General features: G+C 36.5%; 2 protein-coding genes across 5 annotated transcripts; both read left to right on the top strand.

The window, feature by feature from the left end:
- Window positions 1-469: 469 nt before the first annotated feature.
- Window positions 470-7,733, top strand: LOC106652963 (probable cytochrome P450 49a1). Its single transcript, XM_014372173.2, has 10 exons — window positions 470-503; window positions 569-727; window positions 1,500-1,749; window positions 1,834-1,950; window positions 2,026-2,102; window positions 5,776-6,143; window positions 6,207-6,376; window positions 6,454-6,532; window positions 6,590-6,802; window positions 7,620-7,733. Exons 1-10 carry the CDS (start codon window positions 470-472, stop codon window positions 7,731-7,733), a joined length of 1,581 nt encoding a protein of 526 aa, XP_014227659.1.
- A 1,535-nt stretch (window positions 7,734-9,268) lies between these two features.
- LOC106653180 (golgin subfamily B member 1-like) lies at window positions 9,269-23,192 on the top strand. 4 transcript variants are annotated; one of them, XM_014372509.2, is made up of 14 exons: window positions 9,269-9,599; window positions 10,841-11,008; window positions 11,084-11,425; window positions 11,495-11,850; window positions 11,926-12,676; window positions 12,750-12,816; window positions 13,611-13,739; window positions 14,142-19,900; window positions 19,978-20,376; window positions 20,458-20,952; window positions 21,073-21,428; window positions 21,636-21,802; window positions 21,956-22,010; window positions 22,078-23,192. In XM_014372509.2, the coding sequence occupies exons 2-14, from the start codon at window positions 10,847-10,849 to the stop codon at window positions 22,100-22,102; spliced, it is 9,063 nt and encodes a 3,020-aa protein (XP_014227995.1). In that variant the 5' UTR covers window positions 9,269-9,599; window positions 10,841-10,846; the 3' UTR covers window positions 22,103-23,192. The 4 variants fall into 4 exon arrangements, with proteins under 4 accessions (XP_014227995.1, XP_014227994.1, XP_014227991.1 ...); XM_014372508.2 differs by having other exon boundaries at window positions 12,750-12,858; window positions 20,458-20,919; XM_014372505.2 differs by having other exon boundaries at window positions 12,750-12,858.
- Window positions 23,193-23,377: the final 185 nt, after the last annotated feature.

Here is a 23,377-nt window from a genome sequence, read left to right as displayed (position 1 = left end):
GGACGTCTCGTAGCACCGCTTATGGTGAATTTTCAACAAATCAGACTTAGATTTTTTTGAATCTTTGAATCAAGGTATTTATTACATTTATTATTATATACAGTTCTTTATTATTTATTATTTATTAGTATATTCATAAATTCAAAACTATCAGATATCATTCATACAAGTGAATATTAATTAAAATTTTAGGTTTTCAAAGATTACTATTATTATCATTTTATAAAATATGTATACATATTCTCAAAATTATGATGATTTTTTTTCAGTACTGATAGGTATTAAGATTCATTTTTAAAGCTAATAAAATTTGTAATAAATGATTGATTAACATATACTCTGTAAAGTTAAAAGTTCAATTATGTTAATTTATTATTTTTTGAATTTTATTTAAATGTTCAGTTAAACAGAAAATCAAAGTAATCGATGCTGTCACTGAACAATCAGAACTAATGAATTATTTGGTGAGATGGCAAGTTTAAAGTATTTTAGTGGGCAGTTGGGTAAGTTTTTTCGCTACTTGTACCTTTTCTTATAAATAAGTAGTCATTTAATTTGTTTCTTACAGCCCGACAAGCTAAGAACTCGGGTGGAATAAGTACGGTGAGCCTGCAAAGAGGTGTGGAAACTGTAGCCGAGGTCACTGACATCAAGCCCTACTCGGAGATGCCAGGACCATGCCCGATACCTGTTCTCGGCAACACCTGGAGGTTCATACCAATCATAGGTAAAGTAAAAAAGCTACATGGTATTCTTCTAAATTTATTTAAAAAAATATATGCCAAAAAGTATAATAAAAGCGGCAATAAAAGAGAAACCTTGCAAAAGAACACGTGCGACCAAGTTCCGTCGAAATGCTCTGCAAGCTGCAGATTCGTTCATGTGAACGATCGGAAGAAATAGTTGTCGAATAAGCAAGAGGAAAAACACTCAGTCATCCGCGCTTTCGATAGTTCACATCAGCGAATCGCATTAACGCGTATACGTATAGAAAAGAAATGAGCCTATTTGCTCAGGGCTGCGTGACTCTGCTCGTGAAATTATGCAAGCCCAAGCTGAGGCGAAATTTGCGATTTTATGAAGCGATGCAATGTGTTTTTCCATCATTCAATAAAGCCGCGCTTTGTCGGCTAGATACTCGTGTTGGCCTCTTGAGTCTGAGCGCATAAAAAGCTGCCCCCTATTCTGCTAACAAAATACTTACAAACAACCAGCCGTGCCTAGCTCAATTATTACCTAACAAATAGGCATAATCGTTGCATGCTGAATTATGACACGCCAGTTCGTTATCGCTATTTATGCCGGTCATCGAGCGTTTGACTTTCACCAAATCATATCGAATGAATTAGCGACTTGAATGAGTGCAGAGCTCGCAGCTGGTATAGCATTTTGCGACCAGAAAGAATTTTATGTAAAATGCATCACGCTATCACGCGAAGCATACAACGAAATTTACGTAAAAATTAATTTGTTGACTTGCACGGTGTGCTTGGAATTAGGTGATTACAAGATCAGCGAGGTGGACAAGGTGTCGCGTCGCCTGCACGAGGAGTACGGGGACGTGGTGCGGCTGGGGGGTCTGCTGAATCGGCCGGACATGGTGTTCCTGTACGACGCCGACGAGATCGAGCGGATCTTCCGCCAGGAGGAGCGAATGCCCCACCGTCCGCACATGCCCTCGCTGCACCGCTACAAGCATCAGCTGCGTCGCGACGTCTTTGGCGACGACAAGGCCGGCCTCATCGCCGTGTGAGTTTACTTTATTATCAATTGTCTTATTCTACTTTTTCCCCGATTCCTAATCATCTCGATCTATTCTTGACTTGTCCACAGCCACGGCGAGGCCTGGTACAACTTCAGGAGCCAAGTCCAGCAGGTGATGCTGCAGCCACGCACCGCCCGCATGTACATCGGCAGCATCGAGCAGGCCAGTCGGGACTTTGTTCGCAGGTTAGTATCGGCTGTCGACCAAATTCACCTCGATTATTCGTTTTGAAAATTAACTAATAATATATTTTGATATAGGATCGACAAAATTAAAAATGAGCAAAACGAAGTGCCGGGAAATTTCATGAGCGAGATCCACAAGTGGTCCCTCGAGTGTAAGTACAAAGCAGTGACTTGTAAGCACGAGTACGTGTATTTTTGTGCTAGCTCATTCAGCCGTGCAATTAACAGCTCGAAAGCGGGACGGAAAAAAAACGACTTCGCATCTTGTATTCTCGCGCGACTCCAACATCATTTGTTTTATGCACGCTTGAGACAAACCTTATAAATACTCATTCTGTTTATTCTATACCTTTAATATGTCCTTACATGTTGACTTTGCTTTACTTAATAGTTGGAAATTATCCTCCCACTCAATTTCTTCTTTGTGCTTTTCCTGTGAAATTAATTATAAATTGCGCTGACCCATTGAATAGCCCCGATGGGACGGGGGAAGGGGGCAAAATCGGAAATAACTTTTAGCCAAATGGTAGTTTTTATCGAAAGTAAAAAATCCTAGTCGATTAATTTTTAATCTTAATGGTTAAACGAATGTTTATGAACATTCAATAAACTTTCAATGAATATTTAACAAATGCGTTTATCCTACACACAAAAATGGATTTGATCAGGCACCAAAAGGCGGTGTACGAAAATTTTAAGGATCACTCGTGCGACGAGTGTGAAAAGAAATTTGGACAAAAAGCGCATTTGCTCTCTCACCAAAAGATAGTCCATGAATGTCGCAAAGATTTCGAATGTAAAAAGTGCGAGAAGAAATTCGGAAGAAAATTGGATTTTATCAGGCACCAAAAGACAGTTCACCAAGGTCGTAAAGATTAGACATGTTATAAATGCCAGAAGAAATTTGGGGTTCGAAGCAATTTGATAAAACACCAAAAAACAGTCCACGAAGGTCGCAAAGATTTTGCTTGCGATAAGTGTGAGAAGAAATTTGGACAGAAATCAGGTTTGCTCTCCCACCAAAAAATAATCCATAAAAGTCGCAAAGATTTTTCATGCGAAGAATGCGAAAGGAAATTCGAAGAAAAATCGCATTTGCTCAGGCATCAAATGACAGTCCAGGAAGGTCAGAGAGATTTCGCATGTGATAAGTGTGAAAAGAAATTTGGACAAAAATCAAAATGAATCAGATATCAAAAAACATTTTACAATGGATGCAAAGATTTCACGTGTGACAAGTGCGATAAAAAATGTGACAGTACACGAACGTAAGAAATTTGGACTAAAATCAACTTTACTTTTGCACCAGGAGACAATACACGAAGATCGTAAAAATTTCGTAAGTGACCAATGCGACAAGAGATTTGGGGTTCAAAGGAATTTGTCGCAAAGATCACGCAAGCAACTATTGCGGGAAGAAATTCAAACTTGAAATGAAATCGATCAGACACCCAAAGAGTTTAGTGCGAAGATCGCAAAGATTATTACCAATGCGATCATTGCGAGAAGAAATTTGGAGGCAAATCAATCATTTTGCACCAGAAGATACACGAAGCTGCAAACGAAGCTGCAAAGAAGATATTATTCGGTGATTCGAAAAATTTGATCAACTACCAAAAGATAAGATCCGTCGAAAGACAAGATTGCATGGATCATAAAGATTACGCATGCGATAAGTGCGAGCAGACATTTAGGATTCAAAACGGTTTGATACGGCATCGAGAAATAGTCCACAAATGCCGTAAAAATGAAACAACCAACGAGAGCAAAAGGAAATCTATGCCTCCATCGAATTTGATCAGAAAAATAAAAAAAAGACAAAAAAATTCGCAAAGACAAACTTTCCGATAGGTGCTATAATTCTTTAGTTTGCCGATAATAACGATCGTTGTCTAAAAATAAAGCTGGAGCAATGTCAAAAAAAACTCGTGACTGATCGCCACGAGTGAAGGTGAAGAACACCCCAATTTTCTTCGTGAATCGCCAGCACGCGCAGTTGCATATATGATATCATAGGAGACGTAATTAACCATTTTTAATGGTTTAAATAATGCATTTTTATTACGAGTAACTTAAGCCTTTTTCAATCATACGCGCTGTATAGTCTTTTAGTTATTTCATCGTTAATTTTTTTCTTGATATGTGTACAAAATGATGCTGCAAGTTTCTAAAATAAAAATGTTGTTAATGTAACTTATCTTACCTCAAACTGTGTGCTGCCTATCAATATACACTCGGCAACAAAATTATCGCAACAAAAAAATTCATCGAAATTTTGTCGATTTTCAAATGCTTCTATCTTGGGCTAGATTTATCGTATCGACACGCTTTTTTTTTTAATTTCTTGGAAATTTTGTCCTTTTTAAATCCATATAAATTAAGATAAGATTTGAGTTAATGTTGAGTTACCAGTAGTATTTGAGCGTAACCCTAAAAATTACTGAAAAAAAATGACTGTTTGAACGTGTACCAGTACCACAGTGATTTTTTTATCGAAATCTAACATACACCATCGCAAAGTGCTCTTTTTAACGAGTAATTTAAAAAAAAAAAGACCTCTCTACGATTTTTTTAACGCCCTGTAGGTCGATTTGAAGATACCATTTAAAGTACGTAAAATCCCCCGTTTACCTGAAATCAAGACGATTTTCTGGGCATTTTGCGTACATAAACCGTACCTTCAAATCGACCTACAGGGCGTTAAAAAAATCGTAGAGAGGTCTTTTTTTTTTTAAATTACTCGTTAAAAAGAGCACTTTGCGATGGTGTATGTTAGATTTCGATAAAAAAATCACTGTGGTACTGGTACACGTTCAAACAGTCATTTTTTTTCAGTAATTTTTAGGGTCACGCTCAAATACTACTGGTAACTCAACATTAACTCAAATCTTATCTTAATTTATATGGATTTAAAAAGGACAAAATTTCCAAGAAATTAAAAAAAAAAGCGTGTCGATACGATAAATCTAGCCCAAGATAGAAGCATTTGAAAATCGACAAAATTTCGATGAATTTTTTTGTTGCGATAATTTTGTTGCCGAGTGTATATATCATTGTTTTCTGAAAAGGTGTAGTATTATATTTTTACACTAGACGAAATTTCCCGTGTTTGTTTTGGCAAAATTCGGCTCCAACCTCGGAGCTAGTGAAAGATTCCCACTTTTAAAACTTTATTGTTTATTGTTTGTCGTTTGAATAAATCTTATTTGTACATGATTTTTGTTAAAATTTCGACCAGATGAGTTATGTTTTCTTCGGTATTATGTGGAAATGAATAATGTACGAAGTAAAATGACTGTGAAAAATTGGTTTTCTTGTCTAATGGCCATAATTTCAAATATTTTTTTCAAATTAAAGATTCATGCTTGTTTTATTGGCATTATACTTCATGATTATACTTCATAAAAGTAGGAGTAAGCTCTTTGCCGATGGATTGGCAGCGGTTTTAGATTAGGATATATAAGAAATTTGAAGAACTTACATTGTTCTGAAATATTTTCAAAATTTCGTTCCTAATCTTTCTGATCTTCTAGATCGAATAGGAAGGTCATAGGCTAACATAATCTTAGCGCGATTTGCCTATAGTGGAGTTGAGCACTCGAATTCGGGGAGCGCCCCTCGGTTATTATTTCAGTGTAGATCAGGTCTAGAAACTCGGCTTTGGTACTTTTTTTGTATATAATGTAACACACCAAAAAGCGTCCAAACCGGTAACATAGAACCAAACGAAAATGTGAAAAAGTATTATTTTGAGCTATAAAAATTAGATCGTAAACATCAGATTGTAAAACCTAAGAAAAAAACATTTTTATTTTAATGGAACAGCAATTAGCCGAGTAGCATTGGACGTGAGGCTAGGCTGTCTTGACGAGGGGAAAGATCCTCCAGCCGAGACGCAAGCCCTGATCGAAGCCGTGCTGACGTTCTTCAAGCACGTGGGGCCCCTCGAGCTGAAAATCCCCTTCTGGAAGTTGTGGCCGACGCCGGCCTGGAAACGATACATCGGCGCCCTCGACGTCATCCTGGCGACGACGAGCAAGTACACGCGCGAGGCCCTCGAGCGAGCCCAGCGATGCCCCAAGCCCGAGGGCAGCGACGACCTATCCTTGCTCGAGCGGGTCCTCAGACAGGAGGGCGACGCTCATCTCGCCACCGTCTTGGCCTTTGACCTCTTCCTCGTGGGCATCGACACGGTAACGATTAATGATCAATTTAGCTCATCTAGTCGGCAGCTAATAATATTTCTATTTCCATAGACGTCAAACTCGGTCGGATCGGTCCTCTACCAACTGGCCCTGCACCCCGAGAAGCAGCAGCTGCTCCACGAGGAGCTCAACCGGGTCCTGCCCGAAGGGGGCGGACCACTGGAGCCGCGACACCTCGACCAGCTCAAGTACCTCAAGGCCTGTGTTCGCGAGACTCAAAGGTTCTGTCTCCTCTTCTTATACTCTTCTTATCTCGAATTTCGGCTCTAATTGACTCATTTTAACGATTCCGATTCAGGATGTACCCGGTGGTCATCGGCAACGGCAGATGCACTCAGAAGGACACCGTCATCTGCGGCTACCAAGTCCCCAAGGGCGTAAGTTGATCTTGATCTTGAGCGAATATCGATCCACATTGATCCACGTTTACGCAGGTACACGTCGTCTTCCAACATTGGGTCATCAGCAACAGCGAGAGATACTTTCCCAAAGCCTCGAGCTTCATACCCGAGCGATGGATCGGCCAGGGCAGCACCGAAGCGCCACCCGCGAGACATGCCTTCGCCTCGTTGCCCTTCGGCTATGGACGGCGCATGTGCATCGGGCGCAGATTTGCAGAGCTCGAAATACTCATTCTTCTCAGCAAGGTATACTATGATAGATCGTAGAATCAAGAAATAATTTTTTGATTTTTTAATTAATCTTTTGTTTTATACGTCACAAAAATACAACAATTACACTAGTTTTCAAAAAAACCGTTTACCTCGCAACCATCTGCCATTCTCTTTACAAAGTCCTAAAATCTACTAAAAATAGCGTCAAATTTGGGCCTCTTGAATGAAGTGATAGATGGTCCCAAAAATTCTGAAAAAATTCAAGCAGATTCTTTGAAACATTTTAAAACTTTTGATCGTCCCATTTTTTCGTTTAAGTACTTCTATTTCGATATAGAAAATAACAAAGATTTTTTTATAATGTGGAAAATCCTCTAAAAAATGGGCCCTAAGGCCCATTGGATCAAACTAAGCACAGGGAGCTTCAGTATTGGGTACCAGGAGACCGCAAAAAAATTTTGGGGCAAATCCATGACCCGTACCTGAAAAGCTCTCCTTGTCAGTTCAATGCCTTTGCCACTCATCCAAAAATGAGATCGCTCCAGTAATTTATCTCTATCCGATAGATCGTCTTCCCTCTTGCCAATTTGATAAAGCCTTGCCCGTACTTTTACAAAGACGCTCACCGAAGTAATGTTTCGTGATTTCGTAAGGCTACTGGTCGAAGGATTTCCCTCCGACCACGTCTATTATAAAAAACACACTCACGCACACACACGAACAAAATTTCGAGTTTCTGTATGGAAAAAGCAAAAAAATTTATTAACTTAATGCATTTTAGACTTCCGATATCATTCTTTTCACGTATCATGAAATCTTTTTAAATCATTTGACTAATTTTTTATTACAGATTTTTCAAAACTACAAAGTTGAGTATCACCATGAAAAATTGAATTATTACATAGATCCAATGTACACGCCAAAAGGACCTTTAAAATTCACGTTTGTTCCAAAAAATGACTGATTTTTATGTATTACAATATATTACACTATGAAGATCAGTCTTTTGATTTGCATCAAATTGTTACATAAAATTTAGTTTTTAATGCAATGATTATGGATGTGTATTCTGAAATATATTATTTAACTATTGAACACATATTGTAAAAAAAAATTGTGTATATAGTTTATTTTACAGCATTTATTTATATTAGATATGTAGCAAAATAGGGTAAGTATAGTATTAAGAAATGTGTAACAATTGATGAATTGATGTGAATAATCGTTATAATGTAATAAAGGAAATGATAACTAAGTTAAAATTAGTTTTTTACTCATTGATAATCATTATAAATAAAAATGTCGAAAAGAGAACAGAACGTGTATTGAGGAGAAATCTAATTTTTTACAATAAGGTACTAATTAATACACAAAATTTATGATAGATTTATGGTGAATAAAGATTCATTGAACTTCGTCATTCGATTGTCGAGTGACTACAACTCGTTGAAAACGAGAACAGATCGATGATCTGAATAAATAATGAGACAGTTAATCTCTAGATTATTTTTATCATTATTTAGTCGTAAATGTTAGTAAAAACGAACAGATTATAATGCATCAACGGAAAAAAATTCAAACGAGAGCCATCTGATTTTCTTAGTAACACTTATGTATTAGACATTTCTTTATATTACGCACACATTTGTCTTATACATTCCAACATTTGAAGTTTCATTTTGATCAAATTTAATTGAATAGTCTCCCCAATTTGATTGGGTATGAATTGTATTTATGAATTTCACTGTTGAATCAAGTATGTCATAAGATACTTGTAATAAACATATTCTTTGTCGTGTAATACGCAACAGGTGTAAACTTTTTGCTGTTACTCAATGTCCAACAGAAGGTGAATAAAATATAAGGTATAAAAACAAAGTGAATAATAGAAAATGTTCAAATATTTTTCTACAGAGTTTTTTCCCAGTTATTACGAATTATCGTAAAGGACCTGCAGATAAATATTCGTCTTCGTTCTTTTTTTTGTACAGCCTCAGCGGTAAAATTCGTGAACACGAGCTTTATTATTGTGTCATTGTCTTCGGCAATTTGTTCCGAGTAGCGAGTCGATGATGGAGAGACATACGTTTTTGGAATGAATTTAAAAAGTTATCCAAGAGCCCCGAGAGAAGCCTCTCATGCAGTCTCGTGCAGATAATGCACGAACCTTAGACAGTTGACGTTCTATGCAGTACAGGTGCGCGCGTGCAGATCGCGCGCGTCTACTCAAGCTTTTGTAGATGTATATATTTTTCTCGCCTAGGCTCGCGCGTGACGGCCGACAGCATTATTATGTATATCTCTTCTTTATCTTAAGGTAAAAAATGCATTTGCAATCGTGTACTACATATATACATAATACATACAAGTTCTAGGTGTTTGTGGTGAAGATCGCTTTGAATGTGGCGCGCTACGCCTAGACCAACGTCAATTTCGCTCGAGTCGCGCTCATCATGAGCACTACTTATTTTCGCATTTATACCGTAAACGATGCACAAATCTCGATCGGTTTATCGTCTGCCCTCGCGTGAAACAGTTCATGTGTCGTATGAAAATATTTGTGCACGGGCTCCTGGGTAGTATGTGTTTACATACGAGTCACATAGCCGCGCGACAGGCGAAAACCCCGTAAAGTTGATCGCCACATACAACTACATACAGTTGCACAATACATACTCCAGATAAGAGCGCAAATTGACGGCTTACGTGGAATGTCTGCTGCTAGTACTACGAGTAGTACGATCCCAGACATCGGCGCTAAAACTGACGTGTTGGCCCCTCAGCCACTCTTCCGTCGCCAGCATATTTTTATGTTTACAAACGGGCACAGGTACGTGAACTCTCTGCAAGCTTCGTACTTTGCTCCTGTGACTCGTATGCATGCCATCGATGCCCAACTGACACCGATGTTTATCGTCTTTCATTGTCGTCGAACTGCAATTTCCTTGACCAACGCGACAAATGACATACCTAACCCCGTTCCGTTCCAGCTGACAACTATTGTGTACATTAGTTACACCGATTGACTTTACTCACTCTTACTTTTTCACAGCAAGTATTTTTTTAGTTTTTCGAGTATTAGCGCACGATTGAATCGATCATACTTTACTTACAAATACTTAACTGTTCCAAAAGAAACAAGTCTGCAAAAAATGACATCTTGTAGGTTAGACTTGTAAATCAAAACATCAACATTATCTTCCATCGTTCGTTATACACTTCTTTTTTAATTGTTGAATTTACGGGTTCTCTAGGTTATCAGAATAAATATTTTGTGAATTATTTTTCCTTTTAAAAACAATCATTTTTCATTTATCACTTAAATTATAAATACATAACATATATTATTACTTGTAACTGTTACATATTTCAACCCATGAACTTTATTAACAATAATTTTGTTGGTATACTTAACTTTTATATTTGTTATAAATACAATATTGTTAAAATCAAAAAAAAATTGCCCAAATTTTCTGTTTATCCATTCATTTGTATCCAAGTATAAGTGTAATATCAAATAGCTTATTTTAGTTCATAATATTGACCATGCATCATTATGGGATTTTTAATTTCTTCTAATTTTTTTCCAATTCTTTAAAATTATATGAAAATCAATTGATTTTTTTACAAACAAGAAATAAATTCTTTTTATAAATAAAATAAAAATATTTTCATCAAGTTAAACTTGAAATTTAAAAAAAAAAACATTCAAATCAATAACTTATTGATCGATGGCAATGAATGTTTGGCTGTAGTGATTTTAATTACCTCATCCCTGAAAACAATACTATTTGCTTCAATGACTTCAAAGTAGACTTATCCCCAGTCTGTGGAAACATGATACTCTTGTATGCAAATACTAATATAATTAGTTTACCCCAGTCACAATGCTATCCAATTAGTTGACAAGAATGAGAGCAGTGGGTGACACTGTCGCTAGATACTCTACAAACTTTCACTGCCATTGATAGATTATTCTTCAGCAATAACTTGTTACATCTAAAAAAAAATTTTTTTTAATTTTATTTTGATCATTTAATCATGTGGTTTTCTCTCATTTTAATTCTACAGTTAGCGATGTGGGGTAGTTCAGAAGAACCACCTGGTACAATGGAGGCAGGCCCTCCTCAAGCTTCGGGCAGCAAAAATACAATAGAACTAAACTCAGATCAATTATCAGTGGAAGATATAGTCTTACAAAATAAACAAAGCATAAGAAGAAAAGAGCAAGAATTAGAGGTATGGATTTTTTGCTAACAATCACCAAGCAAATTTTGTTTTTTCTTTAATAATGAATATATTTTTTTAAAACAGGAGTATGCTAATAAATTATCTAGAATTAAAACTAGAACTAAACGTTCTCTTCATAGAGAAGATGTGGCTTCCAGTGATAGTACTCCTAAATCAAAGTCTGACACAAGTAGTATTCTTGAAACGTATGCAGATGATGTTGATGATATCAGTCAAGCTAGAACTCCTAAAGCTAAGTCTTCATTACTTCAAAAAAAATTGGCTGAAGATAGGAAAATATTTGAGCAACGAAGTAAAGAAATTAGTGAAAGTAAAAGAGTTGCTGAAGAAAAGGTAAAAGCAATCAGTCAACAATTGGAAGACTATACGCCACCTGTTGTTACCCCAGTTCTAGTCACTTCTCAGGTATACAATTCATTTAAATAAAAAATTATAATTACTATAATAATAAGTTAATAATTTTTTATATTTAAGGCTGCTCATCCTTTATTAGAAATAAGCGTTGTGCAAGATAAAGATAATAAAATATTTGAATTAAATAATAAAATAACAGAATTAGAAGCTTATATTATTGATCTTCAAGAAAACTTAAAAGAAAAAGATTCTGTTATTGAATCTAAAACTAAAGCTGTTACATTAATTTCGGCTGATTTATCTGAAAAAGGTAAAACAACATTGGATACTTTAGAAGATACAAAGGATGAAATGAGATCTATGCAAGAAAATTTTGTTCTTATTGAAAGTTCTTTGCGAGATAAAAATGAAAATTTATTAAAACAACTAGAAGACAAAAGTTATCAAATATCACAATTAGAAGAAGCTTTAACAAGGTATTTAATGTTTATTGTAGCAACCATATCATTTATTAAAAACTGAATCTAATATTAGTTTAATTGAATTTTTAGGCTGAATGATGAAATAGAAACTCAGAAAAAAAATGAAATAATTAATGCAGATTTATCTCGGTCAACTATAAATACTTTATCCGATACAAAGGATGAGATGAAATTAATGCAGGAAAATTTTGTCCTAATTGAAGAATCTTTAAAAACAAAAAATGATCATTTACTACAACAACTTGAAGATCGTGAAATCAAATTAGCCGAAGCAGCAACTAAAATATTAAACCTTGAAAGTGGCTTAGGAATTGAGAAACAACCTGAACTTGAACAACTGTCTATTAGACTTGAAAAATTGGAAGCTATCAATAAAAAGTTGGAAGATGAAAAATATGAACTTCAGAAGAATATTGCTGAATTACAAAATAATATAGTTTCTGGCTCGCCAAATGATGATATACTTCAAGAAAAAGACAATAAAATCATAGAACTTGAAAATCTTATTGAAGAGCATAAAAAATCGCACCAACAAATTCAAGAAGATTTACGTATTGAACTTCAAAAACAGATTGAAGATTTGAAAAATAGAAATGATGAATTGTTAAACCAATTAACAAAAATGGATGAAAAAGTACAAAATTTGGTGACTGAAAATGCTGAAGTAACTGCTAGTTTAACAGAAGTCACTAAAGATGAAGAAACTATCGAAAATCTTAAAAAAGAATTGGATGAATTGAATAAAAGTATGATAAAATTGAAAGCCCAGCATAAAACTAAGTTGAAAAATTTACAGAAACAATTGGATAATTTCAAAAAGGTTCATATAAAAGTATTCATCTACTATTAAATATTCATTTGGAAAATAATTAACCACGAAATATTGTATGTAGGTGTCAGATACAAATGCTGAACTGGTAAAACTTGGAAACCAAGTCGCAATACTGGAGGAGGAGAAAGGTAACCTTCAGCTGAGTCTGGTAGACTTTGACGAGCTTAAAGGTAGGAACGTAGGACGGCTTTTTTTGTGCCGTTGTTTTTCATCCATCATCTTAATATTCTTATTTGATTGTTTACATTGAATTTTTTTATACGTTGATGGATTAATTATGCAACGTGGTTTAGAAAGTTCGATTTTATTAATTTTTGTAACTATATCGATTTTATTGACCTGGTGATGGATTTTTAATATAAATTTTTATCAGATGAAACTATCGAAAGTTAATGAAATTTCGATTAGTTAAAACGTTTTTTAAATTGAATTTAATGCAATTAATTTATTATTAAAATTTGAGACATTTATTAAACAAAACCACCTTTATTACTTGTCAAAGTTCGCTAAGCTCTCTACAAACCGTAGTTTATTAATTTAATTTTATTACAATTTTCTCCTAGTTATAGTTTAATACGAGTTTCAGTCTATATTTTGCATGATAGAGTGCATAACTATTTTTAGCATAAGAAATGAAATCATAAAATTTAATTCTAATTTTTTACCCATTGAATGAATTTTCAATATTATTGACAATGAGTAATATTTTTTATAATAACCCTTATTGTGCAATTTAAATGTGAGGTTTAACTATTAACTTCATCAATGCTAACGTACCGATTATTGAATTTACACTGTATATTACTTGTACGATATCGCATTATGTTTGTAATTAAGTGGGCGAGCGAGCATGCTTGGCTTTTCTGCTTGATATTAAATTTTAAAAAAACAACAAAGAAACAATGAACAATTTAAAACACAGCATCAGCGGCAGAATGGAAGGACCGTATCCAGGCGCTTGAAGGTAAGAACAGCAGCCAAGCGAAGGAGATTGAAGCCCACATCGAAGCCATTGCCATATTGGAAAATCAGAAATTAGATCTTATACAAGGTATTCAGCTTGATTAAATTAATGCTATCTGTATTTAATTAGCCAAATTAAAAAGATACATTTTTGTTGTTGTTATTTTTGCTCTATTGTAAAATCATAAATTATAGCTCATGCTGCTAGTCGTCAAAATCACTAATGAAAAATAAGAGAGGTAGTTCTACTTTCCCGTTTATAATTAAAAATTTCTGGAAAAATTGTGTGATTCGATTAAAAATTTTCTGTATGGTATAAAATTAACAATCACGAAAAATGTGCTATGTAAATGCTTTCAAATAATCTCAAATTTCGTTTTATATTCTTAAATTATAAACGTGAAGGCGTACAGATCTGCAACTATAAAAAACGTTTATTTTTTGTCACAATACAATCTAATAATCATTTTATCGTACAACTTGTTTTCAGAACTTTACGACGTGAAGCAAGAAATATCAGAGCTCGAAGCTGAAAACGCTGAATCGGAGAACTTGCGCGTTACTGCTGAAATGAAAGTCGTCGATCTCGAGGAACAACTTGACAAGCTGCAATCCAGTTTAACATCGGACGCAGCTCTCAACTCAGAAATGCAGCGTCTAACTCAAGAAAATGAACGTTTACAACAAAAACTTAGCGAAGCTACGGCCACGAAATCTTCGTCCGAAGTAGGCTCGACAGAATCTTTTGTTAAAACAGGCTCTAACGTTGATTCGACGGAATCATTCGAGGCGCTATCAGCCGATGCCGAACGTGCCGATCTATTGAAAAAAATCGACAGTTTGACGAGAGAAAACGGTGCACTTCTGGAAAGATTAATAAGATACGAAGAGAAGCCAACGTCTGATAGTGGTTCAACTGAGTCCTTTGAAAAGTTACCTGAAAACGCGTCAGAAAATCTCAGCCGTGAAAATCAAGAATCGGCTGGTAAATTGGTTCAGTTAGAGGAAAAAATTCAACACTTATCCGAAGAAAATGAAAGGTTACTTACCCAGATTCAAATTATGGAGAGCGATATTGTGTGCAAAGAAAAACGTTCTCTTGATGAAGAATCGACCTCCACGGTCGAACCTTCTATCGATGCAACAAATGATGTAAATGATGAGTTACTATCCAAAATCGATACCCTTACTTCGACAAATGAAAAAATGAAAACTTCTCTGCTGGAACTTGAAAAAGAAAAGAAAGAACTCCTTGCTCAAATAGAGCATTTAAGGACCGAACAACAAGAAATTAGTGCAAATGAAGTATCAAATGACAATTCAGAGTCAAAAATAATATCACTCGAATCCGAGATCCAACAATGTCGTAATATTATCGCTGAAAAAGAAAAACTTGTCAATGAAATAAAATTGTCACTCGACGATAAAGATATTGAATTAAACAATTGGCACGAGCAGTCGTCATTTTACGAAATGGAATCAGCAAAAGCATTGGAACAATTGAACGCAAAAATAGTCGAATACGATAATTTGTTGGTAGAACATGAATCGGTGAAAGCAGCAAGCGAACCATTAATAGCCCAACTTAATGAGCAAAGAAATGAAATCCAAAATCTTCGAAATCAAATCGACGATTTGTTGTCTCAAATCAGTGCTAAAAGTATGCACGAAAAAGAGCTTTTGGACGAGTATGAGATAAAATTACAAACATTGACTGGTGATTATGAAACGAAAATTCAAGGGTTGATAAAACAACACGAAGAAAGAGAATCTATATTATTAGATGAGCGAGACAATGAGATAAGAACAATAAAAGAAACGTGTAATGTTGTTGAGCTTCAAGATAAAATAGTAAAATTGGAGGAACAATTGCAACAAAAAAGTATTACCATTGCTTCGTTATCTGAAGAGATCGAGAAACTTATGAATAATTCTAGCGTAATTGAAGAAGATCTATTTACAGCAAGACACCAACTGCAAAATCTTAATAATAAACTCGAACAGTCTAAGAGTATAGACGAATACAATGAGATTTTAAGTACTGTAAATGATCGAGAGCTCACAATATTAGAATTAACTGATAAACTGAATCGGAAACAAGATAATATAGATGCTCTGACAAGTCAAATTGAATCCGTGACTTTAGAAAATAAAGAATTACGTGAAAAATTATCGGTTGAAGAAAGCAAATTTGACGACATTCATGAACATTATCAAATTCAAATTGAAGAAATTAACGATTTGAAGCGAAACAAAGCAGACGTTGAGAATATGTTACTGAACTTGCAATTGACACACGAAGAGGCCTTGCAACACGCTAAAAATTTGAGTGCCGAATTACAAGAAGCTTATAAATCATTGGAACTGTTGAAGAACAAGCACACCGAAGACATGGGTATGTTAAATCGTAGATTAGAAGATGTTATTGAGGATCTTCAGGTTAAAACTCAAGAATTAGAGACTGCGCAAATCGAGCTAAATGAAAAAAATACGCAGTTGGAGAAATGTGTGCCAGATGATGTTAAGTCCCACCTTGAAGGACAATTGACTCAATTACAAAAGGCTTTAGCTGAAGGAGAAGAAAAGGCTCAAGCTCAACTGGAAAAAATGAAAAAGTACGCCGCTCTGGCTAAGAAAAAGAATCTACTTTGTGAAGAATTGGAAAATAAAATGAAGGAAATCGTTGAGAAACACAATGTAGAATTAGCCGAAAGTCAAGCCCAAAATCGAAAGCTAGAAAATATCGTTCAAGAAAGAGACAACAGAATCACAGAATTAGAAATGGAATTGAAAAATGCTGTTAATGAGAGAGACCAAGTATTGGAAGAGTTAGACATTTTAAAAAGCAATTTGTCCGAAGCCCATGAAAACATCGACGAGCTGAAGAAAGAAATCGCGGAACTCAATACTGCCAAAGAGAGTGCTCGAGAATTGGGAGTTCGTATGAGTGTCATGGAAACAGAGTACGTCGAGCAGCGCACGCTCATCAATACACTCAAGACGGAGAATGGAATGTTGCTCTCGAAGCAAGCTCAGATAAGCGAGAGATTGGAAAATGTTGAAAAAGAATCAGAAGAGCGACGGCAATTATTAGAAAAATTGGAAAAAGAAAAAGAAATAGCCGAGAGCGAGCCTAAGCCAGCTGAATCATGTAGCAGGTGCGCTAATTTGGAAGCCAAACTCCAAGAGAGAGAAGCCGAAATTGAAAATCTCGACAATGAATTGCACAACTCCATCGACAATCTTGTACAAATGCAAGAAAGTCTGAGAATGAACACCGTGACTGATGCCTCTTATAATGAACTAATGCAAAGGTATACTGCCCTGATGTCATCGAACGAAGAAACAATCGCCAAACTGGAGACGACATTGCGGGATAACGAGGAATTGACTGATCGAATCAACAGTTTGCAATCGGCTGAGGCTGCTCTGCGCGAAACCATACAGACATTGGAATCCGAGTTAGCCGCTCGGCGTAGCGAAGCCGTTGTGGCAGTTGCATCCGACGCGCTTGTCACAAGTTCAGTGACCGAGCCAGAAATAAAGCCGTTCGACGCGTCTATCTTCGGCTCGTCATCGGTCTCGGCTCAAACGAACAACGAATTGGAGTTTGAGATTCAACGATTGACCAATGAGTTGAGCTTTAGACTGGAAGAGCAGAGAGTCGCCTTTGCCGCAGTCGAAGACAGCTTGAGAACTGAACTTGTACAATCTAAAGCGACGATAGAGCAGTTGTCGAGCAACTTGCACGATGTCGATGCTCGTTTGAGATCAGCTAACGAGGAATTGGATACTCTGAGGTTGCAAAGTGAAAAACTGGCCTCTTACGATGCGGAGAACAACAAGCTGTCGAGCCAACTGGAAGAATTGCTAAAAGAAAAATCAGAATTGGAAATCGAGTTAGCCTCGTTGGGTGCCTCCGATTCATCCTGGTCTTTGTTGAAGAAATTACAAAAGACTTTGGAAAATTACAACGTGAAAATCGGTGAAACCACATCCGAGTTGGAAGTCGTGAAGATGGAAAATCAACAACTAATCGAAACACAACAAGTCCACATTCGTCGCGTTATTGAATTGGAAAATGAACTCAAAACGTCAGGGGACAACGCAATTATAAGCGAATTGGAAAGTCGAGTTTCAAAGTTGTCACAGGAGCGTGACCTATTACAGCTGCAGTTTAACGACGCTAAGCGAGAATACGAAGATCTGAAGGAGAGTACCGCAGGCTTATCAAAGCTGCAGCTTCAACTCGACATGGTTGTACAAGAGCGAAACCAGCTCGTCGAAGAAATCAAGAGCTTGCGCGCTTCCGCGGCTAGTCAAGAAACAGCTGCTCAGCAGCAAGTACCACAGCAGGAGTCTATCGAGTCGTTGCTAAGCGGCTCGGGCTGGGACGACGACGTCACTCCTTCGTCCATCGAGACTTCCGGAAGTTCCGAGGCCCAGCTGAAAACGCGCGTTGATCAGTTGGAGGAAAAGCTGAAAGATCTGAGCTACGAAAATACCAAATTAGTTGAAGAATCCAAAGTGGCACAAGTGAAAATCGTTAGGTACGTGAAAAAGCTCAAGGAGTACAAGGTGCAGCTCGACAGTTTACAAAACGAGCTCAAAACTTCGCAGACAATGGGCGCTTTCGACGATTTGAATGCGGCCATCGAGGAGGAATTGAAGACACAAGTAGCGGCTCTGGAGAAAGCTCTGAGCGAGGCCAAAGAGGATTTGAAAAAAGCTGCCGCGGAAAAAGAACATCTGACCAACAGAATCGATGTGCTTACCGCTGCCTCGGAAACTCTTGCCGAAACCAAAACGAAGCAAGAACATGAGCTGCACGTTTGGCAAATGAGGTACAAAGAAATAGAAATGAAATTGCAGTCTACCGAAAGCGGTACGGCGATGTCTCAAGTAGCTGTAGAAAGCAAGCCAGAAAACAAAATTGATCATGAATCGAGCGAGTTTGAAGCCTTGGCCAAACAAAACGAAGAACTGGAACAGATACTGGAAGATTATCGTGTCAAAATGATGAGCAGTGAAAAAGCCGCAATGCATGCCAAGGAGCTCGAGTCCTCGTACAGCAGTTTGCAAGCTAGTTACGACAAACTCAAGACTGATTATGATGCCTTACGTCGTCAATTTGAGCAGAGCTTAATGGATGCCAATGATCAGGTGCAGAACGAGCGTCAAAAATGTGAACTGTTGCAAATTACCTTGGAAGAAAAAACAATGGAGGCCGAAAACTTATCTTTGAAACTGAGTGCTGCGATCGACGAAAAAACCAATGCAGTCGACGATATGAGCAAACAGCTGAGCGTTAAAACTGAACAACTGGCAGAATTGGAGAAGGATAAAGCAGCTTTAGAGGCTTGTACGCAAAATTTAGAGCAACAATTGACGGAAAAGCAACTGCTTGTCGATCAATTGCAGGGACTAGAGTCTTCGATCGACGGATATATCACTGGATTGCAAGAAGGACACGCCGAAATTCAAGCACTCCAAGATAAGCTAAGAACCACAGAAGCTGAACAAGCTAAAGTCATTCAAGATCTGAGCGAAGAGGTGCAAGATTTGCGCCATCGTTTAAGTGAAGCGACAAAGCAGAACGATGAAATGAAAGAACTGACTCAAGTTCAATTAAACCAATGCGAAGGAAATTCTGAAACGATACGAGTGGATTTAACTAAGGAATTGGATCATATTCAAGATCTTTTGAATCAAAAAAATGTGGAATTTAATGAGTTGTCACTCGAACGTGAAACTTTGAAGACCAATATTGAAACATTGACAAGGGAACTCAGTGTGCGCGAAAACGAGCTCCTTACCTTACAAACTGAGAATGAAAGTTTGAGAGTTCAAATTCAAGCAATGAACTCAGAGATGGCCGATGTCAGAGAAAAATATGAAACTGAACTCGATGAATATGAGATGAAAACGCAACTTTCATTAATGAATAAGCTTGAAGAGTACGAAAAAGTACAAGAACCAGAGCTCGAAAGCGCAAAACCAAAAGTCGAAGAGGAAATTCCCATTTTCACATTTGCAATCGCTGATAACAAAGACGAAGAGTTGAAAAAATTAAAAGCGGAATTGAAGGCCAAGGATGAGACCATTGAACATTTGCAATATTCAGTTAACGAGAGTACGACTACTAAGATGATACAAGCTTTACAGGACAACGTAAACGCTCTTCATAATGAAAAGGCAGCTTTGGAGGAACGGCTGATCATGCAAAATCAAAAAATGCACGAACTTACGGTAAATTTCTTAAATGCATAATTCACAAGTTTTTTTTTAAAGAAAAAATTAAAATTTAATATTGAATTTTTCTGCAGACACAGCTCGAAGACGCGCATCAACGGTTGCAAGCTAACTTAACTGAGGTTGACTCCACAATTAAACTTCAGCAAGAGTTGCACTCTCGCAGAGAAGAAATGCAACGATTGAGCCAGTTGCTAGTTGAGAAAGAAAATCAGCTGCGAGCAGTTCTTGAAACCCAGGTGATTAATAGCGACGTTATGCAGGATAACGAGAACAGATTGAGGGAAGAGCTGTTCGAAAAACAGCGACAACTCGAATCATTTGAAAAAGCCGTCAACGAATTAACGAGCGAAGTGAAGAGGCTCAGAGAAATGGAAGCATTTTCAGCTAATATGGAAACGGTAATAGAAGACTTGAAGAAGCGTGAGCAGGAAAGAAGCAAATCCGAAGATGCTCTAAAAGACGAATTGAGGGTAAAATTTTAATTTTTATTTTAATTAAATTTAAATTTTTTCTGTAGGTAATACAATTCAAATGTTACAAATTTTTTTTAGTCAAAAGAAGAAGAAATAAAAGCTTTTCAGACATATTTCAAAGAATCTCTGAATGTGCGAGATGAAGAAGTAGCCAGTCTTAAACGTAAAATTGAACAAATAAGTTCGGATCGTGAAATTCAGCTGACTGAAAAATCACAGGAAGTGGAGATTTTAAGGGCCGAAATTACTAAACTGATCGAAGAATTAAACAACTTGGGTGCCAATAAAGAAAGCGAGCTGCAGAGTTTACACATGCAATTGTCAGAAAAGGAATCCAACCTTGAGCAACTGACAGCAATGGCTGCAGAGGAAAAGAAGCAATTGGAAGAATTGACAAAACTTTTGGAAATGAAGGAGCAACAGATTCAAGGATTAAGTCAACAGCTAGTCGAGAAAGCTAAGGAGCACGAACTGACGCAGCATGCTCTGCAAAGACACGTTGGTAGCACCGACGTACAAGCTCAACCACCCTTCCAGCCGGTACATGACTCTCTCACTGAATTTTATCAAAAAGTAAAGCTTGTTTTTTTTACTTATTTTGTTGCATTCTATAATTGAGATTAGAACGTGCACCCGTGCACAATCATTTGTATTTAACGTATATTAAATTTTTTCATTAAAAATTGACAATAGACCAAGGCGACGTCAGCTGATTCACCGTCGACTGCCAACGAGCTTGACGTAGCTCTTTATATGTTACATCAACGCGACATGCGTTGCGAAGAATTGACTCAAGAGTTGATGCAATTGTTGGAAGAACGGGATACGTTGCAGCTGCGACTTTCCGATGCTCTACGCGTCAGTGAGCAGTTGCGAAGCCATTTGCCACCAACATCTAAAGCTATGCCAACGATTAGCTCGAACCCAAATCAGGATTCGGCCACTCAACAGTCGTCCGAAAATCCTATGCCTTCCGTTTCTGAGGAAGGTAAAGTCGAGCCGGTCAAGGAGCAACCGATCTCTCATGCACAGGAGGCTCTTACTCAGAAGTACGATTTATCGATTATTCTTTTTTCTTCTAACATTAGTTTCGTTTCATTTTAGTGTTACTTTCCCCTTTCCTTAACTAATCGAGGCTGCCTAATACTTAATCTCAAATGTATTATGCTTAAACAACACCTCTTTTACATTTCCTAAGCTCCCAAATCATTAGCTACTATTGTAAAAGCTAGAATATTTTTGTCCAAAATTTGCAGACTGTCAGAATTAAAAACTGTGCGTCACAACCGCGACAAAACACTGAAGGATGACCAAGAGTTTAGACACGCACAACAAATGTCACTGCTATCCCATCACGAGGATCTTCTAAAAACACTGCCACCTGAAGCTGCCGCTAGAATTGTTAATGCCAACCATACCTTATGTATGTATTCATCTTAGTTAACTCAGTTCCGTAATGGAATTTCAAAACGGCTTTTAGAGTCATATTTTATATCTCGCAATATCATCTTTTATATTATTACAATTTCTACCATAATTTAGACATTGTTTCAATAATAATCAATTTAATTTACAGCGCGGGACGTTCAGAGTCAATCGAGCGTTCTGATGAACTGGTTGTGGGGAAAAAGGTAACTTTTTTGTCCCCAACTAATTAGCTAACAATTATTAGCATACGTAAAAGACACTGAATTCCAGCACACCGAAGGTAGTGCACATGTGATAATCGACCAAGCACCAGTAGAAGAAATAAATAATGACAAAAATAAACGCCAGTAGCATTGATAAATTGACCTTTCGGTCGAGCTGTTCTATGAATCAACATTTCATACGGAATTGTGAAGTCCAAGGCCGGAAGATCATCTGCTGCCAAGAGCATCGCGCGAGGGTGACGATCGATTTTTCATGTTATACGCGAGTATGAGTGTGAGAGAAACGACACAACTTCGTCTGTGAACCCTTATAGTATCGGTGAAAGAAAACTTCTTGTAAGGTTTCTTATTCGAGCTTGTTTTATATAAATAAAGGTGTTTCACATCAAAAAGTAGACAAAATGAAAATAAAATTTTGACTGACATGAATTATAAATTATTTTTGTTGGTGTGCGCGAGTAGTAGGGAAGGTTCAACACAGACGAACTAAATATTAATATATTTTTAGTGTCAGTCCTATAAAATCATTGATGGTTTATTCGTACTATTATCATTATTGTATTTATTATAGTTGAATTGTATTTGTTATAATTAGGTATCAATGTACAACGTTATATGCTCTTATAATTTTAAGTATTGATCTTACGGTAATTTGTTGTCGTGTATCCGATATATGAAAATCGTGATATGTAAAAATACTTAAGTTGTGATTATGAAAGACATCAATCATGTGACGGGATCGCCACCTCGAGTCGACACGTAATATCGACATTGTTAATAATTTTCAAATTTTTTGTACGAGTTTGTTTCGTGAATATATTGAAGGAAATTCAAAACTGTAATACCTTCCTAGTATGACGTGTTCGCTCGAGGAACGCAATAAAAATGTTATGTTGTGTACATTTGCTAGTATCAACAATCATACTTTATTATGGCTATTTTTATTAATTTCTATGAAATCATAAAGCGATTGTAATAATAGTCCTACTAAATATTGATGAAATTAGTGAAGAGACTGTGTTGTATGTAATGATGAATCTGATGTTGCGATAATGTAATTATGATAAATTCGCCTTTTGTACAGATGATTAAAAAACATAAACGAAAAATAATAATGAAAGTTGATAAGAAAATAAAGAGCCTGGTCAGGTATTTATTATATATATGCAGGAGGAATTTCTATATTTTTATCTGCTTTGTATAAAAACGTTTATTTCTTCAATGTTGATTCACAACTATGATAATATTTTTACTAAAGTAAAAATTCTTGTTGTGTAGTTAATAATACTGAAAAAGCTTGACTGTTTTCGTCGCTCACGCTGACAATATCGCTTCATATATCGTCG

Source organism: Trichogramma pretiosum, unplaced genomic scaffold (genome assembly GCF_000599845.2).
Source record: "Trichogramma pretiosum strain Unisexual culture from Peru unplaced genomic scaffold, Tpre_2.0 scaffold8, whole genome shotgun sequence".
Taxonomy (NCBI): Eukaryota; Metazoa; Arthropoda; class Insecta; order Hymenoptera; family Trichogrammatidae; genus Trichogramma; species Trichogramma pretiosum.
The sequence above is the reverse complement of the archived record's forward strand: the minus strand, read 5'-3'. Positions and strand labels throughout refer to the sequence as shown.